Below are 26,968 nucleotides of genomic sequence, written 5' to 3' on the forward strand. Positions count from 1 at the left end.
TTCTCACTAATTGTGAGTCTTAATGTTTTTATAAAAAGTTTTAATATGAATGGCACGATTTTATTGCTTTTGACGTGGATTCTAATCAAAGACCTTTGAATTTGGCCAAAAAAATGGAAAACTACCATTGACTAGATGACTTTTGTCACCTTTTGGAATGACGACAGATTAGAGACTTGTGATCTAGCCAAATAAAAATATAAATGGGCTCTTTATTGAGCGAATCACTCTGGGCAGTGGTATAAAGAGAAAACTGGAGGAACATTCTGCACAAGGTTGCTACCTCAGCACTGAGGGAGCGATTTAAAGAAGGTCAGTACTAGCGAAAGGGACGTTGACCCATACAAATATGTGTTTGCGTGTACTTGGTGTAGTACTTTACAAAGGGGACAGTGTCGACAATCCGCAGAATTTAACTCTGAGCTATAAAGTGCTCTGGAGAGTCGCGATTGCATCCCTTGTTTCTGGGGTCTACGCTCTAGAACGCTTCTTTAACATGAGATATTTTCCATATTGCACAAGGATGTTTTTGAATATGGCTACTTGAAGCTAAAATAATTTATCAATGATATTTATTTTATTTTACAAAACACTTGTAATAATATGTTTGAATTTGATATATTTATAATATACTATATAACAAATAAGTCTTACTCTTTAGTTCTACGAACTTTTTGGCACCCCCTTTGTAAAATCTCGCTTATGTATCATTTAAGAAAATAAAAGCCTGATTTATTGTAGTAGCTTTCCATATAAAAATGAATTTAAAATAAACTCATATCCTTCAAAGATCACTTGCCTCTTTTCAAATATACGCCCATCCACCCGTTGAGCAAAAGCTCCCTTACTCGTATGGCTATTTTCATCCCTCTCTAACGCTTAGTTCCCACAGCATCCGCGTCCATCCACGGTATTACACCGCGGCGCCACAATCGCATCAAAGTGAAAGATAATCGCCGACCACCCTGTTGTTATTGCGACCCCCACCCCACGCCATCCCCCGTTTTATTCGCACCCTTGCCGAGACGGGAACACCGGCAGACATGTTTGGATTGGCCTCACCTCGCACCGTCTCGCGCAAATAACTTTATAAATGCACAAAAAAAGTGAAAAGTGAAACAACAACAATATTAAATAATAATGCGCTAATTCAATAAATCTATTATAAATAGATAAAAAGCATATAAATAAATTCAGCAATATATACATAAATAAATTCGCGGGTATGTATCAAATTATATTATTTTATGTACAAATTTAAGTAGTTTTAGTTGAAGTAGTAACACTTTTATTGAGTTGTCGCTAGTTATTTATTCAGTGGCGGCTCGAGAAAGTCTACTGCAGTTATATGTATTTGTGGAAATTAAAAACTATGTGCACTTTTTCATTATATTTCTAAAAAAAAATAATGATATATTAAGTGCTTACATCGCATAAACCTAAATCTACTCTCTTGTAATGTTTTTTCTGTAATATTTACAATCTAAGAGTTTATCGAACTTCTTGTTGTTGTATTAAAAAATGCAGTTCAGTACCTTTATAATAAGCTTCAAAGATTCATGAATACGTTTTTATATGCATGTCATATCAAATGTCAAATTTATTAAATTTTTATATTACGAGAAGTATTCAAAAAGTATAGTTGTAAAGTACTGAATATACTATGTATTAACTTATAATTCATCTTTATTAATAACATGTTTATAATATAAACTTTTAAAAACCTTTTGACAGTGTTCATAAAGTATATCGATCAGTAAATGTCCTTTAACTTATTTTCATTCATAACGGCATTGCCCTAAACTAATTTTAACTAACATAAAATATAGTAGCACCCCTCACGAGTCGCCTCTGTTAATAATCTACTATTGTTACTGATCGTTGGCGTAGTTTTGTATAGAAATGGAGCAGCCCGGTCAGTATCAGCCGTGGGCCCCCGGCGAGGGGACTCGATCTCCGCCTCAGAGCGTCCCGGGGCGGCGCACCCCCCTAGGGGCCGTCGGCCTCGGCGGCTTCTATCTCCAGGGGGGCGCCAACATGGCGGCGGGCCCCCTGGCGCCTCCGCCCCCGCCGATGCCGCCGGGACACGACGAAAACAGGCCGGAGCCCGGCGCCAGCCACCATTCACACAGGTTCGGAAAACTTTTCAAAACTTATTTTTCTGATCGACTATACCCTTGTCTGTTATAACGAAGCAAGCTGTGATATTAAAAAAAGTATAATTAAATAACTGGTGTCTAAAAATTCAAAATGCGACAAATAATGGGCTCGATTAAGCAAACCAATAATTATGAAAAGTCAAGGAAGGGGGCAAATATTTTTTTTAAAGTACAATAAAAAATATTACTTATATCGTACTCATTGAGCAATCAACGGAGACTGATTAAAAGTAGTATCAATCAATATTTTTATTCATAATAAATAATACATCTGGAAAAGTATTAATTTATTATTTAAATACTGTTCAAAAATATTGTTGTATTTTATAAAGTCAGACAGTATGTTATAAATATATAGATATAAGCAATAAAAATAAAATTAATAATAAAGCTAGAAATGCTGTAACTGCTTATGATATTATAATTATAATATGGAAAAATATTAAAGCAATAATCAAAAATACTATCCAATGAATTTAATATACATTTCATCTTAGCTGGAATATGTCAAATACAGATTAACATTGATGATATAAACATTACATGTTGACAGATCTATTTATTTTCACCAAATTAAATTAAAAAAAGTCATAAGACATACAAACAAAATAAAAAATAACTCAACGTCTTGTGCTGATGGCATAGCAGTTAATTGCTTGCCTAAAAATAATCAGATTGATTAAAAATTACCAAAATAACTTTATTCAAAGCTGATGATAAAAGTATCACTAACAATTATTTTCCTTTTTCTGTTTCACTAGTTCTCAAAAAAAATTGAATCCATTCTAGCCGATTGAATAAATACATCTTTATATATATATATATAATTTTTTATCACATTTACAATACGGATTTAGAAACAAATCCAATACAAAATATGCAGTTTTTGATTCAATAAATGAAATACAACAAAACTTAAATGAGAAAAATAAAACTTAAGCATTATTTATAGACTTAAAAAAGCTTTTGACACAGTATTTATGAGGCACACTTTTTGTTGGATTTTATCCGACGAAGTTAAGATATTTTAAATTTTAAATTTTGCCACTATTTGGCAAACTTCACATATTTTCTTTTCTTAGAAAATATGAAGGTGCTTAAAAATCCTATATTACAACAAAAATTCAATACTAAGTCATTAAAACTTGATTGAATTACTGAATTACCAGCCTTAAACATATATTGTCTTCTAAACGTTTGTATGGAGATCCGATCAAATTAATACAAAACTTGTTTTAAAAGTAAAAACTACTTTTTCTATATTTTATTTCGATACAGGTTTAGTTTCTGAACGTTTTTTATTAAGCAAACTGGATTTTATTAAACGGTGTTTTTAAATTTGCCACTATTTTGCAAAAAAGTGATATATTTTATTTTTATAGCAAACGTTATAGGGGTGCTTAAAGGGTGCTTACTATAACATATAGTTAGAGAAATTAAAACTTATTGGAATAGTAGGACCAACGTTAAATTTATTAAAAAATTGTAATAAATGGTAGTCAAAACGAATATGAGGTGGGAGTTAATTTTTGGTGCCTTTTCATTTAATCTAAACATAAATTATTTAACCGTATGTAAACTTGCAGGAAAAATTCAACTGTATGCTGATGACACAGTGCTAATATATAGAAACTCTACAACATAAACAAGCAGAGTGATTTGATCCATATTAGTGAATAGATGAAATTAAACAAATTAACAATTAATGAAAAAAAAAACAATTTTATGATATTTAATGATAATTTTGATAATACAATCACAGTAAATAAATATTTATTTACAAAGAGTGATGTAAAAAAATGTTAAATTTGCCTTTCGATGCTCACAAAAAAAAACATATACTATATGAAAACCAAAATTTTGTCTACAACTATTCTTCCAAAATATGAACTAATAATGGTAACCAAAAAAAAATCTAGAGGGAAAATCGATTATAAATATTAAATATAAATTTTGTAAAGAGCTACATAATTAAGACATCCCTGAAACATTTTCTGTGAAGTTTTACAAGAATTATTTTAAATATATTGCATTTAAAACATTTAACGATTTACCAAAAACAACAAGGAATTATTACAAAAAATAAAAAAATAATGTTTTAATGAATTCATGTAAGTTTAATCAAATAACATTAAATTAATAAGTAATACATATATCATATCACTATATAATTCTGTTTTGTATTTATTATATTTTTCTAAATGCATTCGTATTCAATTTATAATTTTAACGTATTAAATTGTAACAACAGGATGAGTTATTTCTTACTCATGCAAAATTACGTAAATAAATTAATAAATTAATAGAAACATCTATATCCGTTAATAACGCACGAAGTTAGTCTCAAGCGAGATAATATATTTTTTCGTATGGTTGTGAACATGGCTAAATTTTTTATATCTTTAAATTCTATCTAAAATATTTTTCCTAATATAAGATAAATATGAAATATTACGTAGTATTTATTAAATATCATTTTTTTTATAAATAATCTTAAAAGAAAAGTTTCTAATTTTAATAAAAATGTAACCTTAATTTTCTTTTTTTCAATATATTAAAATATATATATTCTATGTTTTCATTTAATCTATTACTATGCTATGTTTCTGTTTTAATAGATCAATATCCTTAATGCATAAAAACAAATATATCTTTAATATGTATCCTTATGCAATGTATTTTTAAAACAATCTTAAAAGAAATATTCTAATAAAAAAAAACTTATTATTTTGCAAAATCTTCATTCCAAAAATTATGTTATGTCTTTATTTTAATGAGCTAAGATCTTCAATTTAAAATTAATATCTATTTTATCTATCATAATATAATTTCTAAGAAAAAGTTTTCACAACTTATAAATACATAGCCTTTTTTTTAATATATACGAATATAAATGCTTTTATTTAGAATTTCACGTATTTCTTTCAATCTCTAACGTAAAATAATCAATTGAAATATTATTAAGTATCAACATTACAATGCTTTCTTCTTCCAATATATAAATAATATAAATTTATAGTGGAAGAAGATCTATACATGCATACTCTCTGATTTTATAAAATAAAACAATAGTATTCTCACGCGCTAGACTAATTGAGTTGATTTAATAAGTCTGTTCTTATAAAATACTACATTTGAGCAATTTATAAATTTAAAGTTTTATATATATAAGTATTATTTCTATAGCAATTTACTTCGTATATTAATTTCTTAATTTTTAATAAAGTTGATTAAGAATTTAAAAAGTTAAGATAGATCTTTTTTAATATTCATATATTTTATAATAAACTCCTAAAAATATATCCTTAGGTCTAAGAACATAGATTGAAAATAATTTAGTATTAAATGGAAAAAGTAACGTCTGTAATAAATAACTATATTTAGGTTGTATACAATATCAAAACTCATAAAAGTATCAATATATACAACAGCTTGGGTCGTTATAACAAATAAATGCCACGACACTTTTACGATAGCCACAGAATATTCACAGAATGTCTCAATCGCAAAGGGGGGTTAGCATGAACCCTGCGATGGGCGGCGGGAAGCAGAAGGGTAGGCAGGGCAAAAGTGTTAGATTGAACATTAACGCCAGAGAGAGGAGAAGAATGCACGATTTGGTAACAATTCACAACCATGTTCAACCTGCTTATATCGTCTATATACATTAATCTGAAATTTTCTCCTTGTTCGCATCCAGAACGACGCTCTGGACGAGCTCAGAAGCGTCATACCTTACGCGCACTCTCCTTCTGTGAGGAAACTGTCCAAGATTGCCACTTTACTACTGGCCAAGAACTATATACTGATGCAAGCCAATGCTCTGGAAGAACTCAGACGGTAATGACATAGCAAAAAGTAAAATTTATAATAAATAAGACCTCCTTGATTTAGTAGCATCATATTCACAAACTCCTTCCACTACTCCCTTTATATAATATAACCTCCAATTGCGATAATATTGGTTTAGTTTCCTTTCCTTAAGGTCTTAGGCTAAGCAAAATAGTTACTGTTCTAATTTATCTGCTAGATAAGTTTAGGTTTTCAAGTAAGCTGCAAAGACTTTTAACTTTAAAAAGGAACATTGTGATTAAAATTTGTTGTAATTCACAATTCTTATCAGAGAATCAAGTATCTCTTGCAAAGAATTTTGAAGTGTCTTACTAGCAAGAGCATTTCAATGAATCATGCAGGTTTTTTATACTTCTGAACTGCTATTTCCTATTATCGTTCTTAAATATTGTAGCTTTTTATTACATTTTGGCAAAGTACCTAATACAATAAGGTAAAATGATCAAATATATACAACTGAATGTGTACATAAGCGAAACTGATTTTATATGTTCGAAAACATTATAAAATATAATAGGATTTTGGTTTATCACCTGAAGTCAAATTGCTACTGTAAACTTAAAATTGTTCTGCTTAACTTATTATTCAATCTGGATTCAAAAAAGATATACTTCCATAAGATAGGAACAGAATGTTTTTAATTTAAGTGCATATGAACCTTAGTTTTACAGATCATTCTAGCTGTTTTTTGCTGAATTAAGAACTTCATTTCTCTTTATAAATAATCAATCTTATGCTTGATTCGTTAACTTTTAGACTATATATAAACTCTTCTTATAAACAAACTAATTTACAAAACTAACGCATATATTAATAAAATAGTTCCAATAAAAGTTAAATATGTTTAAAAGATACATTTTCAAACATAAAATTAATTCTTATTTTATTTATACTTAAACTATATATATAAAAACACCTTATTAAATTATCTAATGAGGCCAAATATTTTTTATTTTTTAATAAAATATATTTGAAGCATTTTACACCTAAAAAATAATTTATTTATTCCTTTTTATACTATATAGTATATTTTTGTTATCATAGATTAAGTAGAAAGCAAAATAGTTCATACTATACAATTGCTATAAGAGAATAGGTATATTTTAAATAAAATACAACACAATTTTTCCATGGGACTTTATCTATGAAATACCATGATCTAAGTAAATATCCATCGGAACACCACAACATAAATATTATTTATGGACACAATTTCAACTGGCAATTAAATCAATTATAAATAGCATTCTTGCTGTATTATATTATTTGCATGATGATATCCTTCTACTTTACATAAAACCTCCAATGTGACTAAGTAAATTATAAACTTGATATGATGAGACTAAAGATCTTTCAATATTAGATACCAGTACTACTCTCAATTATTGTCATATATCTTGAAAGAACGATTTTTATTATATTTTGAGTACAGTTCTCGAGATCCACGTTTAAAATGTAGCATTGAATTAGCTATTTTTTCATTCTTCGTACTCAATATTCACAATAGCAAAAAATATTTTGATAATTTTGCTGTTTATATTCTGGTTTTCTTAGCTATTTTAATTATATTTTCATACATTAAACCATGCTGATTTAAGAAGAACTTGTAGATTCAAAAGACAATTTGTTTTTTCTGCAAAATTTTATCTGATAATTTTCCTAAATTTCATTTTAGAATTATTTATTTTAAGTTCCAATAGATGGCTATATTTTTCTAAACTGTAGAATACAAAATCTTGTAGCCATTTGAGGTACATCTTTGACAATCCTGGTGAACATGTTCTGTGTTATTTGATACACATTATAAAGCTTTGTCTTAAAGCACTGGTTATCTTCTTATTTTCCTATGAACCAATATTTTAACATTTTCATGCAAACTCAGTTATTAGGACAGTAATATATTGTACCATATATTACTATCCAAGTACATTGAAGTGTTGTAGATATCACAATTAATTATGTTTTGTAGACATTTTTAAAATTGTCTATTTATTTACATATATAATATTATATGGACCTTTTCATAATACATCATTTTTAATTTGAAATCTACTTTTTCTCATTTTCAGGTTGATAGCATATCTCCAAGGCACTGCAAGCGCAGCTGGTATAGTGGCACCAGCTGGATTCGAACTAGGAGGTTTTCCAGCTGCTGCCAAACTTCTCCAGCAGCAGCAAATGCTGATGCCACCCTCCGACGCTGGTGGACCACCGTCTGACACCACAGACTCCTGAGATTCGCTTTCATCCACCATTAAACAAGAATACTAATACAATGTTTGAGATTCTTAGCCATTATTATATTATTATGCATATTATATATTAAATTTTTCGTGTATTTCTAGTCAATTAACGAATAAGCAATACATAGTTAAAATATAAATATTATATTATATATAATAAAACATTTTTTCGCTCGTTCGCAAATTATTCGTCCAACATTGTTTCGAAATGAAATTGAAATGTGTATGTAAATATTATGTGTGATTGTTAAACGATAAATATATACGTATATTAAATTTGTAGACAACAAACTGAATTTCATTTTATTTATTATATATTATTTTTAATTATTTCAACCTGCACTCTTACAGAGCTTTTGGAAACATATTTCTGAACTTTTCGCATTTAGCAAAGTCTTAATCCACATTTTATTTCAACGACATCTAGCGAGAAGTTAACGAACTATTTTGTCATGGTTTTCAAAAAGCTTTAAATCACAATTATTTAATATTTTTTATTCTAAATACTTCAATATTTATTATTTAGTATTACATTTAAATATAATAATAAGCCTATACAACCAATATTTTTCCTGTAATTTATAATACTTTAATGTGTTTTTTTTTTAACAAATATTTATTTATATATACATATCCATATACACAGCTTGAACATAATGAAGGTTGCAAAATGGAATAACTTCAAGCGGATGTGAGAAACGGCGGAGAAATTATTGATTATTCGAGACACAACAGTGCTTCAAACCTATCGAAAAATTAAAAGCTTTAGTTTGTATTCATATGTATATTTTTAATCAATATGCATGTACACATAGTACATCTCGCGAAACTCATTTAATATTTTCTTTAATTGTAGACTAAGAAAAATTCACAACAATAACTTGTTTGAGAGCACGTTTTTGTAAACGTGGCAAAATTCGCATCACTATTTCAATGGAAAACATACAAGGAGCTATTTAGTTCTTATTTTCATTAGGAATTTAATTTTTTGATTAGTATTTTACCTATAATGTTTAAGATTACATATATTATTTAACTAAACGAAATACAAGAAACAATAAAAACCTTTAGCATGTTTTATGTCATTAAGGTTCCACTATATTATTTAATAAGGGTTGATTTTGAACTTTATTTTTACTCTCCAGCGAATTCTCTACCATTTCATAATATACTATTTATATAACTATTTATATACATTGCATAAAATATAAATATGCATATGTGTGTTTTAATCTAATATAATAATAGTTCATTATAGTTTATATAAAAAAATATTAATGATATAGTATTATTAATATTATACAAAATACCTCAAAATAAATTGTGTAAAAATCAAAAAAAGTGTAAAATTATAAAAATCTATGTATAAGCTAATTATTTTTATTTTTACATTTCTGAATTTAAGATAGTTATTAATATAATAAACACGTATCATTGTGTTTAAAAATGAGTAACGTGTGAAATATTAAATATATTAGTAATGATATTAAACTTTATCTAATAATAATGTAATTTTATATGAATAGTAAATCTATAATTTACGGTCTGTTCAAAATACAACAATATTATTTTACCGCAAATTGAAAACTGTGAGTTTTTATAAAAAAAATTCTTGTATGATACTAGTTTATACCTAACTACGTATACATTTATTAAAAATGATTTTTATTTGAAATATAATGCAAATAATCTTATTAGCCATTTTTAACTAATCATACAGATATTTTTAATATAAGTATGTAAGGGTATTTTAAATTCATGCACATATACTTGAACATTGTAATAAACAACATTTTTTCTAGAAAAGTTTCTGACCGTCGTATGTAGATGGCAATACATATATAAATCATAACTGAAAGACTTCCCATCTTAAGAAAAACTCCTAATCAATTCAATATAAGTATGTATAGTTTATATTATATTATATATATTGACCTAATTAACTACACCATTTCCATGAAACCCGAACGGGGTAGACCATCGATAATAACACCCTCAAACAGAAAGGCTACAAGATGAAAACCAATAAAAATAATTGGATACTGATCCTATAAATAGATAAAATATATCACCCTTGAATTTTATACACAATAATATAAAAAAAAAAATTCACATCAGGTATTGATTAAAATTAAAAGACAATTTTAATAGTCACGTTTATATGCCTTAGGTTTTTCCACAAAGCACTAAGTCAACGTGATTCTACAATACAATTGTCTTTCTCTCCAACCCCTTCAATCGATATTATCAAATAAACAGATACCATAACAAAATATATACCTGTTTTATCTAATAAATATAAATATACTTAACGTATATATTTTGCTCAAGTCTTTCTTGCGTAAAATTATTCATACGTTGGCTTTCACTCAGACTGAAAATTGATATACGTCTGTATGAGTAGTATATGTATGAATGGTAGTCTGGCTGGTTAAAATAAAAATCGTAGGCAGGGGGAGGTCACTTGTTGGTCTCGTCGGATTTCATATTTTTTGTCTGTGTTATCGTCGATTATCTTGATTGTTTCGTCTCTGCATATTGAAAAGGCTCTGTGGTTTATGAGGAAAGCAACCTTTTAAATATTATTAAACAATATTTTATAATTGCTATATATTTATGTTAAGGTATGCATAAAAGGAATGCTTTAAGTGAATCAGAAATTAAAGTAACTAATAAATATTGAAAATCATTTCATAATGTAACTCTAATAAATCTGTATAAATAAACACTACCTTTTTTAAAATAGAAATAGAAGTTGTGCTTGAAACTTTTTTTAAATATGATATTAAACTCATAAATTGGATTTTGCTTAAATATATAATACAGAATTAATAACTTGTTAATGGAATCAAATCATTTTATAGTTTACAATGAGATTTAATTATAATAAAAAAAATATGGAAATGGAACCTACTGAAATTTATTAATGCCTCGAAAGCAAGATTTATGATTCAATTTTGAAGTAGTTATTGCTTTTTGTGAATACTCAGTTTATATGTTACGTATTGTTTAAAAAATATATTTTAATTCTACTATGAACTTTTTTTAAGATTAGTAAAAATTTATTTGAAAATTGAACAAAATGTGTATTTCTCAACAATAAGTCCTTCTGTTTTTTATGTACTAAAATTTTATCGATAATACGATGATTTATGTTTAGTAAATTTAAGCTTGAAATCCAGTTGCTTACATAAAGCAATGCTATAACGCTCATGCTAGAACTAAAGACTTATAATAATTAAATAAATAAATAAAAGTCCTTGATTATTTTTGCAAGATTTCACGCTCATACTAAGCATGAGTTTAATGCGTTACAACTGTGTAAACACAATCAATGACTACCAATTAAATAGTGAGCCACTATACTAAAATCAATCACTATGCACATTCTAGCTAGATTTTATTTTTAATTAACTATCACGATATTCCTCCGTGAGATTAAAAAAATCTAAGAAAAATTAATCTGTGATGATCGATTTAAATTTTAATAATATATAATTACTAATTTCAATCTCCCAGATATAATAGAAATTAAAAAAAATGCGTTATATGAGACTCTAACTTCTTTGGTTTTATATTATTTAAGTAATGGGTAAGTCTTATGAAATAAGATAACTGATATTATCCTGCGATTTTAAAATTCGCTTAAAACAAGTTGCTGTATCCTGGGGGTTTTTTTAGTACTTTTAAAAAAATACACTCGGGCAAGAGCGAGAACAACAGCAATAAAATAAATGTTAAAATATAATTCCTTATGATTTCAAATTATACAAAAAAAGTATAGGTAAAATACACAAAATATGTAATTATATTTGTGGGGGGTTCTTCTTCTTGAAACACGCGCACTTAATTACTGTTACCACGACACAATAAAGATGAACATGACAAAAGAGTGTAAAGGAAGGAGCCACACAAAAGCCCTCGTTACGTCCAGGGGAAAAAATGGTTTTACATAAATAACACGTAATTACTCTCCTATGCATTAAAAGAATATTTATTTGTTGCGAAACAGGAAGGAAAACAATATATTACCGTATGACAAAAAGCGCCGTAAAGCTACAATATTTCTGCTGCACCATTCGACCTCGGAAAGATGTCCAGCAAGCAAATGTCACTTTCTAGAGGCGTGGACATATTTCGCAGATCGAAGAAACGAGTGCAATAACTGTATGGATGGTCGCTGCATGATTGTGATTCGTCAGCGAGATTTGTAACTCTTGATATTTAAGGCTAGTATCCAATGAGGAGAGGTCAGAAACGGCCCGAGACGAAAGACGGCATACGGTCAGGGCCAGAGAGGGACTCCCGGCGACGGGTCACTGCAACAGAGACCACCCACTGGACATCATCCCTCCGCCAGCTTCTCCACTACCGCTCAGAGAATAACAATACTCGTCCGCGTTTGTCTCAAATATGTAATATTAAATTATATAATAAATTATTACTAGTTTCCAACGGCGTTTTTCTGGCTGCAAAGTAACATCCCTTAGGGCTAGAAACTACTGCTTATAAACTATAATATAGAGGTATTTAGGGAAAAAAATTATACGTTCAATTTTAAACTACGTTGTTAGATCTTGACTTTGAAAGCAAGTATACGTTTGGCTTTCAGATAGCTTTGTTAACTAAGAGCTTTAAAATTAAATTGAGGACCAGAATAGGGTACAATATAACCTGATTACAATTTTAGAGTCAATCCCTCTCTGGTCTGGGCGTCTATGACAGTATGTTGTCCTTGTATTGCGTAACAATAATGTTATGGCTTTACGGTGCTATTTGTCTTCCGGTGATATATTGCTTCCCGTGGCCGTTTTGTAACAAAGAAATATTTATTCAATACACCGGAGAATCTTTGCGTTTTATTTATGGGGGAACCCTTAGTTCTAGTCGTAACGAGAGCTTTTGTGTAATCGCACTATTGTTTAGTTTATCCTTATTGATGGATGATTAATTTTGCCCACAGTAATTACGCGAATTTCAAGAATAAGGTCCCCTAAAAACGAGAGCTTGTGTGGTCCCCACAACACACTTATTAAAATTTGTTAAATGTCTTGACTACATTAAAAAAACAAGTTTTCACTTATTATTTTAATTGATATCTCTCCGTTGATTTTACAATGGATCTTGTATTATTAAAATAGAAAAAGGCAAACAATGTGTGGGCGTCTCCTGCTTGAAAATAAAACATATCTTCCCACAGAAACTCTATTCTCACATTTATTTCCTTCCTTATATAAATAGAAATCTAATCATATTTATAAAAAAAAGTTTTTTTGTACTACCATTAAATTCCTACACTTAATTAATATTTAGTGATATCCTAATAATATGAAGCTGCGTAGCTTTTTAATCCTTGTTTGTTTACTCAATGATTAAAGTTATGTAATATTTAGTCATTTGCGTAGCATGACGGCAAAATATATTAAGCAAATACACTAATTTAAGTTGAAATGTAATATACACAACCAGTGGTATGAGACAATTTAATAACAAATATTTTGCATTAAATTCTTTGTCGTTAACCTCCACAGTTGCTAAGAACTCAATAGGGGTATTTTTTATTAAATATTAAATATAATATTATTACATAAAAAATCGATTCTAGAATAAATTGCAACATTTAGCTAAAATAAGAAATAATCCTTTAATTCAAGTAGAAATCGATTATTTACTAAAACTTTTATAATATAAACAGTGAACTCGACATACAATACATTATCTCCCGACACCCCGCTATTCTGAAACCCGACAGTTACCAGACGTATCTTACGACGAGTAAAACATTTTTATACATATGTATATGATATTCTTTATGAGCCAAAATAACTCGATAATACAGATTTTAATACCTAATATGTACGACCTATCTCGATTTAAATTCTTCATCACGATATTCATCCGTGAGATGATGAAAATCTAAGAAAACCTTATCTGTGATGATTGTGTGGAATTAAAATTATATAGAAATAAGAAATTTCGATCTCTCTTAGAGACGATAGAATTTTAAAAAACTCAATGATTTATATGGGATATTAGGTACTAGTCACCCAATAGACCACTGGTCTATCGTTCTGATATAATTAAAACTATTTATTTAAGTTTTTTAAATACCTCGCTAGTTGAGGGTTAACTGGCGCCCTCAATAGTCGGTTATCTCAAAACATGCTTTTGGTTCGCCATTAATATTTCCATCGACCTATACATAGTATAGAGAGAAAAAAACATAAAAACGTTTTTTTAACATGGTGATAATTCAGTATAAAGTATAGTTCATATATAACTCCGGTAAATCTGTCTTCTCTTAATCTAATTTTTAACAGTTTAAAGCGTACCCAATGATATTGAATTGTATTTATATTTATTGTGTAAAACCTAATTTCACAAATATTTTATCACCGAACATAGATATGTGTTATATGTATAATACATAGTGACATTGGCGGCCCAACTGAGACTGAAAGACGTAGACAAACAGAAAACTTTCTCAATTATATTTTTAATTATTTTTTTAGAAAATAAAAATTAATAATAAATAGCACTACGTACACAGCATTATATCTATAAACTGATTTTTATTTTCTTGGTCTAAATATTGACTCTATAACATAAGAGCGTTTAACAGCTCTTTTTCAAGTGAACAACTATCAAGCAACACGATAATAAGCGAATAAACTTAGATGCTCATCGTAGATGTTGCTAAATCATCTAAATGCAATAGTAACAGTCCAGGAGATCGGTATATGGTTGCCAACTAAAATTAAAGAAACTAGTGAGTCTCAGCATTTTTTCTGTCGCGGGAGAAGAAAATAGTGACTTTATGTGTACAAAATCAATGAAAAAAATTTCTTTCCAGATAAAAACACTATCATATATTTTAAAAACTACCATATTTTCCTTGTAGAAAGCAAATGAAAAACCATATGGATTTATTGTGTATGGAATGGCCCTAGTTAGCCTACTAAGTACTCATTTTAGTTACAACATAAGTCACATACATACCTCCTGAAAAATGTGAGAACACATTAAGAAAACAAAATTATGCTCTGACTTTAGTAAAGTAGTATATTGGCAACAATTTTAATGCCCATCAGAAATAAGACATATAATATCCTAAATACGTGAATATGAGATAATCTTTCATCACATTACTAATCCCAGATGTTCCTTTGAATTTGTATATATTTTCCGCTTGTTTTTAAATTATCTTAATAGTATTGTGTTCAATGCTACTGATGAAATTCAGAACGTGCCAAATAAGCAACAACTTTATTTCCGAAGAAGCAAAAACTACTGTAACGTCGGCAGAAAAAATAAATTAAATATATTAAATTTTTCGTTTTTTTTCTGAGCTAAAAATAAATAAATCCACATAGAAATAGTTATTAACCGATTGCAAAAGGACTGCAGATTCTATCTGCATATAAAAAGTATATGTAATAAGCGAAGCACACACGCACAGATATGTCCGACGGACACCAGGACAGATCTGTCCGAGCTTCGCCACACGCGCAAACTGTCTGAACTCGGACATTAGATTTACGTGTTCTTAGGTGATTCGGCATTTCAACTAAACAAGCATATTATGAAGCCCTATCTCTACAGTACTAGAAGAATAACTAACGGCGATTGGCGTCAAAACAAGAATCAATTACACGGTTTACAATTATTTTCAACACATGAATTTAGTTCACAATATATGACGTCTCACTGTCATTGATAAAAAAATGTCAAAAACACATAAAACCACTTCGGGGAGAAATTTTAACAAAAAATACTGGAAACCATCGGGTGTGAGTGCTTGGATTTGCGTGTCCGTGTCAGATCCGTTCGTTGTATGGCCATCGAGTATTGCCATGCTTCTTCAGACACAAAATCGACATAAAAAAAATTCAATAATTCGAGATTGCACTCCTTTCTATTTTTTCAGTTATATTGTCATAACTCTGCAATATTTAATATCAAGGTGGTCAGCCTACAACATTTTATCCAAAATTTATATTTAAAATTTGTTCAAAATTTATATTTATTGTTCAAATTTATAAAGACGATTTTGGCGCCCCTTGATTTTGCCGCCCGGGGCCACTGCCGCTTCCCCCTCTCTTTGCAAGAGCCTGAAAGTGTGCATAGTTGAGCGAGTTGGCGCAGAGAGTAAATATATGCCTACCATAAGAATATTTACGTCGCTCTATTCACTTTTATTGTCTGGTCACTAAATAAGCCCTAGCACTAAAAATATTCGTTATCTTAATATATTTGAAATATGTGGTACAATATGTGATACATAATTAAAAACAACTATTTTTTGTGGCGTTTTTAAATGCTTTTAGGAAGATTAAAAGAATATGCTTATATTAATTTTGACAACAAACTATTTAATTATACTAAATGCACTATCATCATTTGGTAATTTTTAATATATAAAAACTACAAAGCAATTGGTATTCTGTCAAAAGTAATTTACAAGTTGAATAAAAACGTAATAACGTTTATTAACTTAAATTACTAAAGGTAATGGTTAAATTTCATCCGCTAGCATAAATTTGCATTCATTACTTAACAAACATATTTAACGCCTGCCTATATTTAGAATATATCCCAACCATTTGGAAAAGCACTAAAATTCATTAATTAAAAAAGTAATAAGGATCCTACATGATATTTAGTAAAATATTTGAAAAAATAATCCTTATGCGTTTAAAATAATATTTGGGGAATAAAATTATTAACGAACAGTTTGGTTTCCATGAAAATCAATCGACAACACATAAACTTAATTGTTTAATGGAGCACATATGCGCTAATTTTATTATTAAAAAAATACGGGACTTTTAATATTAGGTATAGAAAAAGCTTTCGACACAGTATGGCATGACAGTTTGATTCATAAACTATACAAAAACAAAACTCCTGACTACCTACATATCTGAAAAGTAAAAGCTATGTTGTTTCACTAAATAATGAACACTCGATTCCGCGTAATATATTTATTTTGGCGCCCCTGAGATTAGCGCCCCATACGACCGCCCGTGTACCGTGCCCCTCGAGCCGGCCCTGATAACTGCGTATATAAAGTAAAAGTACGCGTACACGAATTGAAATATCAGAAATGGCGCTACCGTTAATTTAAATAAAAACTATGGTAGTCCGTGTAGTAATACATATACTATGTGACTTTTGTATGCGTACATATATCAAGATCACGCTTGTTACATCCATACAATTTTGAAATCGCAAAACCGCATGAACTTGTTGGACAACCAAATATATTTGTTCGTCGAAACTATAAAACTCTCGTACGGTAAGCTCTGTGATCATGAAATTTGAACTGCTTATGTCAATATTCGTAATGATTTTTCAATTAAATATAATTTAATATGATATAAACATATACATTAATCCAAATCATAGATAAAATTAGTAGTAAAATTTTAATAAGTAAGTATTAGCGCCGTTTTTTAATAGTTTTCAGTATGACTGCATTGATTTTGGGGTCCACTGAAAGAAAAAAGGAAAGTCAATTTAGAGCAATGATTTCAGCAGCAGTGTGCAAGTCGGTGGTCGGGGCGCCGGCCGCAACAAGACGAAATCAATATCTGATATGAGAAAAAGCCGGCGCTAGGCGGTGGCATTTCGAGTTCGACGAGCGGCCGCAACGGCGCTGCGCGCGCACCCCGGTTCGCCAATCGACCGCCGAACGCTCCGGGCGCCACTGTCGCCGACGGATCCATACTGCGGACAAAGACGCCATAGCATCGGCCCGTTTTATTCCGTCTCGAGCCGCCGTGTCTGCTGGGGCGCAGGGCCGCACTGATCGATGGGGCGCCAAATTTTAATTTTTCACATTTTTACATTTAGGGGAGGGTACAGTACAACCAATAAATGAAATTTTGATAATTCATAAATTCCAAAAAGCTATACATACTATTAAAATATATAAAATACAAATGAGAAAAACGAAAATGTTTCACTGAGCTGCATCAACAAAATTAAAATGAAAAATTTGAAAAAATCTTAAATTTGTACCTAACAGACCTCGCCTACCCATCTATGCAGCTGCGGCACTGTTTTGAATGATCTAATTCAGTCTTTCAAGCCTTCCAATTTGCTTAAGTGTATATGTATTACACATACTAACTTATAACAAGTCAGTGATATTAAACTTAGAATTATTAAAATATTAACTTTCAAGTTATATTTTTACAATTTTAAGTCAATATATTTATTGCTACATCAGGAATACCTCAATGTTCTAATCTCGCTCCAATATTATTTTTCCGATTATTAAAGATAATCTAAATTCTTACTTTTCACCAATGAGCTTTGAGTATTACTTATATATAAGGGTGATCCAACTCCAGTTCCAACTTCAAACATATTTAATGATATCTTCGAATTTTTTTTAATAATAAAACATTATGATAAATACCAGCAATTAAATAGCCTCTGCATATTTGTCAGCAGCCGATCCTTTCAAGTGGTATCTAGGCTATAACTAGGCGGATGTTGGTTTTTAGGTGCTCAAATGTTTCGGGTTCGTCGACGTCGACACGACTCTTAGTGAGAAGGACACAAAAAAAATTATCCTTTCTCAGAAGTCAAAAATTCACCTCAAAAACAATTAAATCGTGCCATCGCCGTTGCGGTGGAAACGATCGGTTATCTAACATTCATAATAAAACTTTGTATAACAATATTACAGCTTACAATAAGTGAGAAGCAAATGAAGCATATCTAAACCAAATTTTGACCAATAGGAGAGCGCAAAAACAATTATCCTTTCTCACAAGTCAAAAATTCACGTCAAAAACAATAAAATCGTGCAGTGGGAACACTCCGAGCGTTCTCACTGCGACGGCGCCGACACGATTTTATTGCTTTAGACGTGAATTTTTGACTTCTGAAAAGTGATAATTGTTTTGGTGCCCTCTCATTGATCAAAATTCAACTTGAATATACCTTGACCAATACTCTACTATCAGAAGTACGTAGTATTATCCGTAAGGACAGCTATCATATTTTTTAAACATAATGTAATAAGTGCAGACAAACTATGGAGCAATATGCGAGATATTTTCCTTTGAGAATTGAATTAGCTTAGTTTGTATTTTGCACTAAAATTATTTTTTACCAAACTTTCATTAGGTTAAATTGTGTTTGCTTAATTCAAGTAGGGTAGGTTTGGGTTTGAATAGCAAATGTATGTTTTGCAACTGTCAAATTGATTTTCATAAACATTTTGGTGCAGCATATGCTAGCGCCAATCAGTTACATTCTATTTTCTCTAGTAGAAATATATATCTACTGGTGAAAATTTATTTGGACTTCACTGTAACATTTATACATCGCATGTAAATAAATAATAATATGTATATAAACTACCAGATAAATTACATTTTCATTGGTAAAAATATATATCTACCGGGGAAAATATATTCCGATATGATTATACTGAAATTACATACTAAAAAGTATCAATTTAGCGAAGATCCGCTGTATTTCTTAGTTGGAAATAAATAATGTGAATACTCAGGGAAATGGGAGGAGATCTGTAATTCTCTGACTGATTGACAAATCATAGATGATTGAAGCGGTACCAAAATTTCGTTATTTTTCTTCTAATACCTTATTAGATTATTATAGCTACTAATAGATTGCGTCCAAAGTTTGCTTAAAAATGGTTACGGTAGGATTTATGGATCTTAAATGGTTATTGCTGACACTTTGTTTGTGTGCACAATGGTCGAAACACAGTAACCACAATATAGGATTATACGACTTTGTTCAGAAAATTTTGCTTAGCCAAACTCCAAAAATTCCTGTACCTTATGGAAGTTTGAATTGGCAGTTCATGTTGTCTGCAAAAATAAACTGCCTGACCTGGCAGGTAATCAAGAGCTTAAATTATTTTAAAGTGCAACTTTGCAAGACTTCTTTGTATCATAGTTCATATTTCATATAAAATTTAAAATATCAAGAGTCATTTGGCAGTAGCCAGAAGTTTCCAGCTCTTTCCATAAGCCGGTAGTCAATAAAACGGAAGATTCTGAAACTTATCGTTAAAATAACTTTTGAATATGTAATATTAATAAAATGTTTAATAAAAGTTATTTATAGAGAATAATTCAGTACATGACTAAATAAATCTTCCCACTTTAGTAAAATGACAGTAAGAATTTTTTTCGCTACATGGCTAAGCGTTACTTCTATATTTTAAAAAATAACTAATGTAAAATAATAACAGAAATTTCGAGCTTCGCAATTTTTTAAAATATTACAAGACTAGGAATTTTGGTACTATAAATTACAATATAAATTATATACTCGAAAATAATTTTATCGCGACAGTCACACAAGTTTAAGTAACACTGAATGAATAAATTTGTCAATCATCTTAAAATATTTTCTATAACATATTTTAAATAATAACAAGCACACAAAATAATAGTTTGATAACAATATCACAATATTCTCTTTTAAAAACAATATTTTAAAGTAAAGTATATAATAACCAGGTACGTACGTTGGGATACTTTTCTTTCGCTCGCTTGCTTGTTAAGTGACGAGAGCGAGTGAGAGATAAGAGCGTGCGTTACATGCGTTCCGCACGCCCACTTCTTCTCACTGTCTCGTTACTTAACACGCGAGCGATCGAAAGGGAACGTATTTCACCGTATGCGCCTGATAATAACACTTTTTCTAATAATTTATATATGCCAAAACAAATTAACCTCGACTACGAAATATAAACTATAAACAACTAACTACCACATATTTTTGCAAATTAAATCAGCTTAAAATATATTCTAAATTAAATTAAACAATAATTTTAAATTTATGTTCTTAATGATTTGAAAGGGAATTATTTGATATTACACAAATTAATGTTAGTAATATATTTTTAGACATAATTATTATTAATAAAACGGTTATCGTACATTTTGAAAGAAAGAAACACAAATTGACCTGCAACTAAATGTTAACTGTGATTAACGACGACGTAACGTGGCGAGTAAGTTAATTGATATTCCAAAAATAGAAATATTAACTTATTACTTTCAACTAGCACGATAGGCGAGTGATATAAGTGTCTGACTATTGACCTGAAAGACTTGGGTTCGAATCCCATACAGACCTTAGTATATTTAAATTTCTATTGCGTCTGGAAGATCGGAATTAGGGATTATCATAAAATTATAATTCCAATCAATCATCACAGATTTTCGTACAAATCTGGTATTAAAAATAAGTAGCTATATCAGCTCATAGAAAATATATTATATATATTAAAAATAAATAAATAATTACTATTACAGATGTTGATTGTAATTATAATTATTTAAAAGGAAGATGTTTACCGTTTAATATAATAACAACGAATACATTGAAAAAAGCATAAGGTTGCTAAAAAATAAGTGTATTTTTATTTCACTTACCGGATTTATTCAACATGTTTCTTGGCTTTTTGAGATGTGGGGATTTTCGTATCGCGCCTTCTTTCTCGCTTCTTGTTTACCGACGTTTCGACCACCGATGTTGAGGTCATCATCTTGGGCGTAATTTTGATCTTATCTCAGCCGTCGCAGACTCTTCAGCTACGTTGCCATTGATTCGATCTTGTGTTTTATTATTTTTCCGTTTGCTTGTTACTAAGGGAACAACGATTTCATTTATTTTCGAATTGCTTTGTTTAAATGAATTTTGTTAAAATTTTATTTAGCTTGGTAACCGTGTATCTAAAATTGCTTTCTTATCGTCTCTCTTATTTAGTGCTATTTTTCTTTTAATTTCGATTTCAATTACTTCTCTGTACATTTTTACAATTAGGTTTTTAATTTTGCCAAATGTTTTAGTTGTGAGTGTGGTTTGCCAAAGTTGATTTTTCTGTAAGCTAAATAAAGTGTTAAATAAATCTTATTAAAAACTAAATATAATGTACCATTGCGGAGAGGATACATACAAAAAAAAACGTACAAAGGTAAAATGTGACTTAATTTTTCTTATATTTATAATGCAGGGACAATAATGTATTACCAAATTTCACAAAACATAAACATCAATGAATAATTTTAAAATAAAACACATATTTTAGACCATCGTGGCGCATTGTGGTAACCTATTAGATCACTATAGTCACGATGACCCTCAATTCTAGAAATTAATAGTAAAAACATATTTACAAAATACCTTTTTCAAATGAAATCAAACACGAAATATTTTTTTCATAATAATCCCTGGATTTTATGGATTACCAAAAATTCATAAACAATACATATCTTTACCTATTGTTAGTGCAGTTGACGCACCTACTCAAAAACTGACAAAATTTCTAGCAAAACTTAAGCCTTTGAATGAAGAAATGAAATCATATGCTAAAAATTCTCACGATTTTTAAAAAACAATTATCAGACGAAGATCTTTTGGTCAGTTTTGACGTAACTTCACTTTTTACAAATATTCTTATATCTTATATTATTGGTTTAAAACCAATCTAAATTAAATTTCAGTAAAATTCATACAAATATAAATTCATTTAAACAAACCAGTTCGAAAATTAATCTATTTCTTGTTCCCTTAGTAATAAACAAACGAGACAATTATAAACCACAAGATCGAATCAAAGACGACGTAGCTCAACAGTTTGCAGCGGCTGAGATAAAGTCATAATTACGCCCAAGATGATGACCTCGACATCGGTGGTCGAAACGTCAGGAAGCGAGATGTGAGAAAAAAAAGGACCGATACGAAGACCACCACAAAATCTAAGTAACGTGTTAAATAAATTCAGTAAAAACTTAACCAACAAAATATAACTACACGGTAATTTAAAAAAAATAATATATTTTTGAAATCTCGGGATTCATCGCGATTTTTACTTACATTTTTTTATATTTCGGCTGCGATTTTCCAGCCATGATCACGAATTAATACTCGCGAAACTCTAATAATCAATATTTATATATATATATATAATATATATATATATATATATATATATATATATATATATATATATATATATATATATATATTTATTTATATATATATATATATATATATATATATATATATATATATATATATATATATATATATATATATATATATATATATATATATATACATATATATATATATATATATATATATATTAATTACATTTCTATATTTCGGCTGTGATATCATATTAGTATTATCAATAAATTAAAAAATACGCCAAGAACTACGACGTCCGGTTCCCGCACTTGTCAAACGAAAAGGTGCAATTTTCTTGCACTGTAATACAGGAAACAATTGATTTTCCAAAACTTAAAAATACTGCAATATTAAAATTAATAACTTAATAACGTATGTAAATGGAAAGGCAAAAACATATAAATTCTTACAGTAATAAGAAAGTACAGATATAAATTTTAAAAATGTAAAACATTTTATTTTTCGAATTGCGACTATTCTCTTTTTTCGGCACCCAATGCGCGCAGAGTATTATATAAAATTGTTCTAGAGTGAATTAATTTTTTTATTTTGTAAATAAGTTATAAAGATGTTCTTTCACGAATTTTGTGAATTCATATGAATCTGGCTTCTTTCTGTATATTGGCTGTTGAAACCTTCATTACTATAAATATATGAAAATTAATTATAATTTTATTTTCTTAGTAACCTACTTCTAATTAAATGTAAAAAACTTTTTATTATTCCTATAGAGTTTAAATTTGGTAATTAATAATTTCAAGGTATAAATGTTAATAATATACAATTATCGCGCTTTGAAATAAATCTAGTTAGGTCGTTTAAAAAAAGTAGTGAAAGTGGAGCTGTAGTATTTTTGTATAATTCCATTTATTGCGTAACTTATGTAATTTTTTTACTTACTAAATAGTTATTTACTATTTTTAAATTCACAAAAATAAATTAATTTTGCTTTGTTTATAATTTGACTAATTTTCTCTTATTTAAATTTACCATAAATAAAGTCAAAAAAAGTCAAAAATTGACAACAATATATTTAGTATGTAAAAATATATTTTATGAAAAGCATTTTTAAAAACTATACTTTTTAATAAAATATCTATATATGTATATACATACATATATTATATTATAATATATTCACAAGATAGCTTTTGCTTTAATATTTAACCATTTAATAAGTGTTGCGTTTATGATTAATAACGTGTTTTAAATCAGAATGTAAATCTAGTGCATAATAAAGTAGTACGCAAATACATAGTTAATACCCATACTAATTTTGTATATATTTTTTTGCTACACATCTATAAAAAAATATGGTCAATAAAAACGGTGCTTATTTGTTAGACTACTTTTAAGTGCGCCACCTGGTTAACATCCACTCACTCCAACATGTATTATAGTATCGATTCAGAGCTCGCAATAGAGAAGTCCTCTACATACACATATGCCTCAAACCCTCCCTCTGTGCGTTTTGATAAAAGGGGGTATACATTTCAGGAATAATTAATAGTCGGTATTTTGGAATTTTACGAAATATACAATTATAATTATAACAACAAATATAGCCCAAAACTAATAAATAATATATTTTGTTTGACAAAAGAGGGCGTTACATTTTTTTATATTCAGTCAATGCGCTTTACTAGATAAGTAAGTATAACCTAAAAATTTTGTTCATAAATGGTTAAAAAATTGGTCAAAATTTATTTTTAACGAATAGCGGAAAACTTAATTAATATAATAGGTTTAAAATAGCGCCTCTAGCGGACAATCTAGTACACTATTATTAAAGCATATATTTTAAAATGTATATAAATATTCAATGCAGTTAAAATATGATATGTAAATAATTAATCAATATAAATATTTTGATGTAAATTCTATTTTAATATTTAAAAGTATTTAAATTGTCTTTTCGATCGAATTTAGATGTTAATAATATCTATATAAATATAAAAATAATTTAAATAGTATATTTGCTTTGGTAATAGACAATTAGGATCATTAATGATCATATATACCATTTATACTGTGTTTCTAGCATTACTAAAAAATATTAAAAAATCGCAAAATTTTGATTCAGACCAAGCCTATTTTTTTCTGTCGATAATAAATGTATTACAAATATAGATATGCATAAATATTTAAATAACATAAAAAAATATTTTTCAGGAAAATATTAGCTTGAAAATTCAAACGATTTAATCAAACGTTTAATTGTTTTCTATATAGATGTAAGTTTATATAAGTTATCGATTTTTTAAATTCACAAATTTAAAGTTAGTTTAGTAAAAAATATTACAACACATATTTTTATTATATATTATATAACAAGCAAATTTGTATTATATCAAGAATAGTTTTATTGGCGACCGTTTGTCATTGTAAATGAGATAACATCGCTTCTCTGAACCAGATAAAAAAATTCATGAAAAAGAGAAAGTATGGTTTGCCAATATAAAATAAGTGATTTTATTTTCTGAGAGGTTTTTAGTTCTAAGAAACCACTCCATCTCCAGACGCCAAGGATATAAACGTATTTTGAATCGTCACTATCATCAGGACCCTAGAGTTTTATTTTTGCCTGCAAATCCACAAAATAAACGCTGATACGGATCCAATCTTTATGTATATCAAATTTGTTCCAAATATTATTAGCTATTGTATATAAAATGTTTCATATTTAATTATTAATTAAATTAATTTAATTGCAGCTGATCTTAATTCTAGTGATTTGAAAAGACTATGTAATAAAAGATTATGTAATAATAAATTAAACATTTTTTTGACATCCTCGCTGATCAGTAATTCGCACAACATTGTGTTACTCATAATGTATAAATAATAATTATTTATTAATTAATTAATATTTTACAAGTAATTAAGTGATTTTTTGAACTAATTGGTAAAATAAATTAATATCGATAAAAACCGAGAAAAAGACTTTTAGATTTCAATCGGTCGGTATACGGAGTAATATTCCGCAAGCCAATTTGACTACCTGCAGTCACTTAAAACAACAATCTAATAAATCAAGAAATAAGACAGCACTCAACAAATATGCAATTGATTATCGATTAATGTACATAGTCTCATTTAGATTATTCATCAGTATTTATATAAATATATTTATATATTTCACGATAACTATAAAACAAAATTAAATATTTACTTCAGGACTAAACATAGAAGTTAAGGAAGGCTTTTTTAGTTTAAGAATTAAATAACAATAGATCACTTATATAAACCACTATTTATCGATTGAAAAGTTGGATGTTCAAATCCAGTAAAAAAATATGTCTTACAAAAGTCTTTTAATCTGCTTTGCGACATTTAATCGAATGAAAAGATTAACTAATATGTCATTCTGACTTTTGGTATGTGTCCAGTAAATTCAATATGGCCAGATTTACCTAAAGCTAAAGCAATCGATAAAAAATATTACATATCTGTAATACTTTTTTTATAAATTTTCTTACAAATCGTAAATATTATATATTTAAATTTTGGTAATATCCAATTGTCAATTTTTATCGTCAGCCCCTACGAGAATCTACACAAGGGTTTATCAATAAAATCCCACAAGCTTCAGTCAATTTCTTTCACCCGAATGAACAAGCGTTCAGAGACACCTCTGACCTTTTGATGTAAACACGCAAACTCCTTAATTATACATGTGAATTCGCACATACACTCGAACGGAAAAATATATAACACACACAAGTCCATAAATATAACCCC

At 28.7% G+C, this 26,968-nt stretch overlaps 1 protein-coding gene across 1 annotated transcript; it reads left to right on the top strand.

The window, feature by feature from the left end:
* Positions 1–1,086: 1,086 nt before the first annotated feature.
* Oli (basic helix-loop-helix family member olig) lies at positions 1,087–8,380 on the top strand. Its single transcript, XM_088195652.1, has 5 exons — positions 1,087–1,223; positions 1,891–2,132; positions 5,653–5,779; positions 5,860–5,999; positions 8,081–8,380. Exons 2-5 carry the CDS (start codon positions 1,903–1,905, stop codon positions 8,244–8,246), a joined length of 663 nt encoding a protein of 220 aa, XP_088051778.1. The 5' UTR covers positions 1,087–1,223; positions 1,891–1,902; the 3' UTR covers positions 8,247–8,380.
* Positions 8,381–26,968: the final 18,588 nt, after the last annotated feature.

The sequence above is a fragment of the Plectrocnemia conspersa genome, unplaced genomic scaffold (genome assembly GCF_051122295.1).
Source record: "Plectrocnemia conspersa isolate PC_06_02 unplaced genomic scaffold, ASM5112229v1 ptg000010l, whole genome shotgun sequence".
Taxonomy (NCBI): Eukaryota; Metazoa; Arthropoda; class Insecta; order Trichoptera; family Polycentropodidae; genus Plectrocnemia; species Plectrocnemia conspersa.

Bases quoted from the DNA above. Each gene is read 5' to 3' on its own strand.
- Oli (XM_088195652.1), top strand. From the start codon at position 1,903: ATGGAGCAGCCCGGTCAGTATCAGCCGTGGGCCCCCGGCGAGGGGACT. The intron at 5,780-5,859 runs GTAACAATTCAC...GTTCGCATCCAG, and splicing joins GGAGAAGAATGCACGATTTG to AACGACGCTCTGGACGAGCT. The intron at 6,000-8,080 runs GTAATGACATAG...TCTCATTTTCAG, and splicing joins GCTCTGGAAGAACTCAGACG to GTTGATAGCATATCTCCAAG.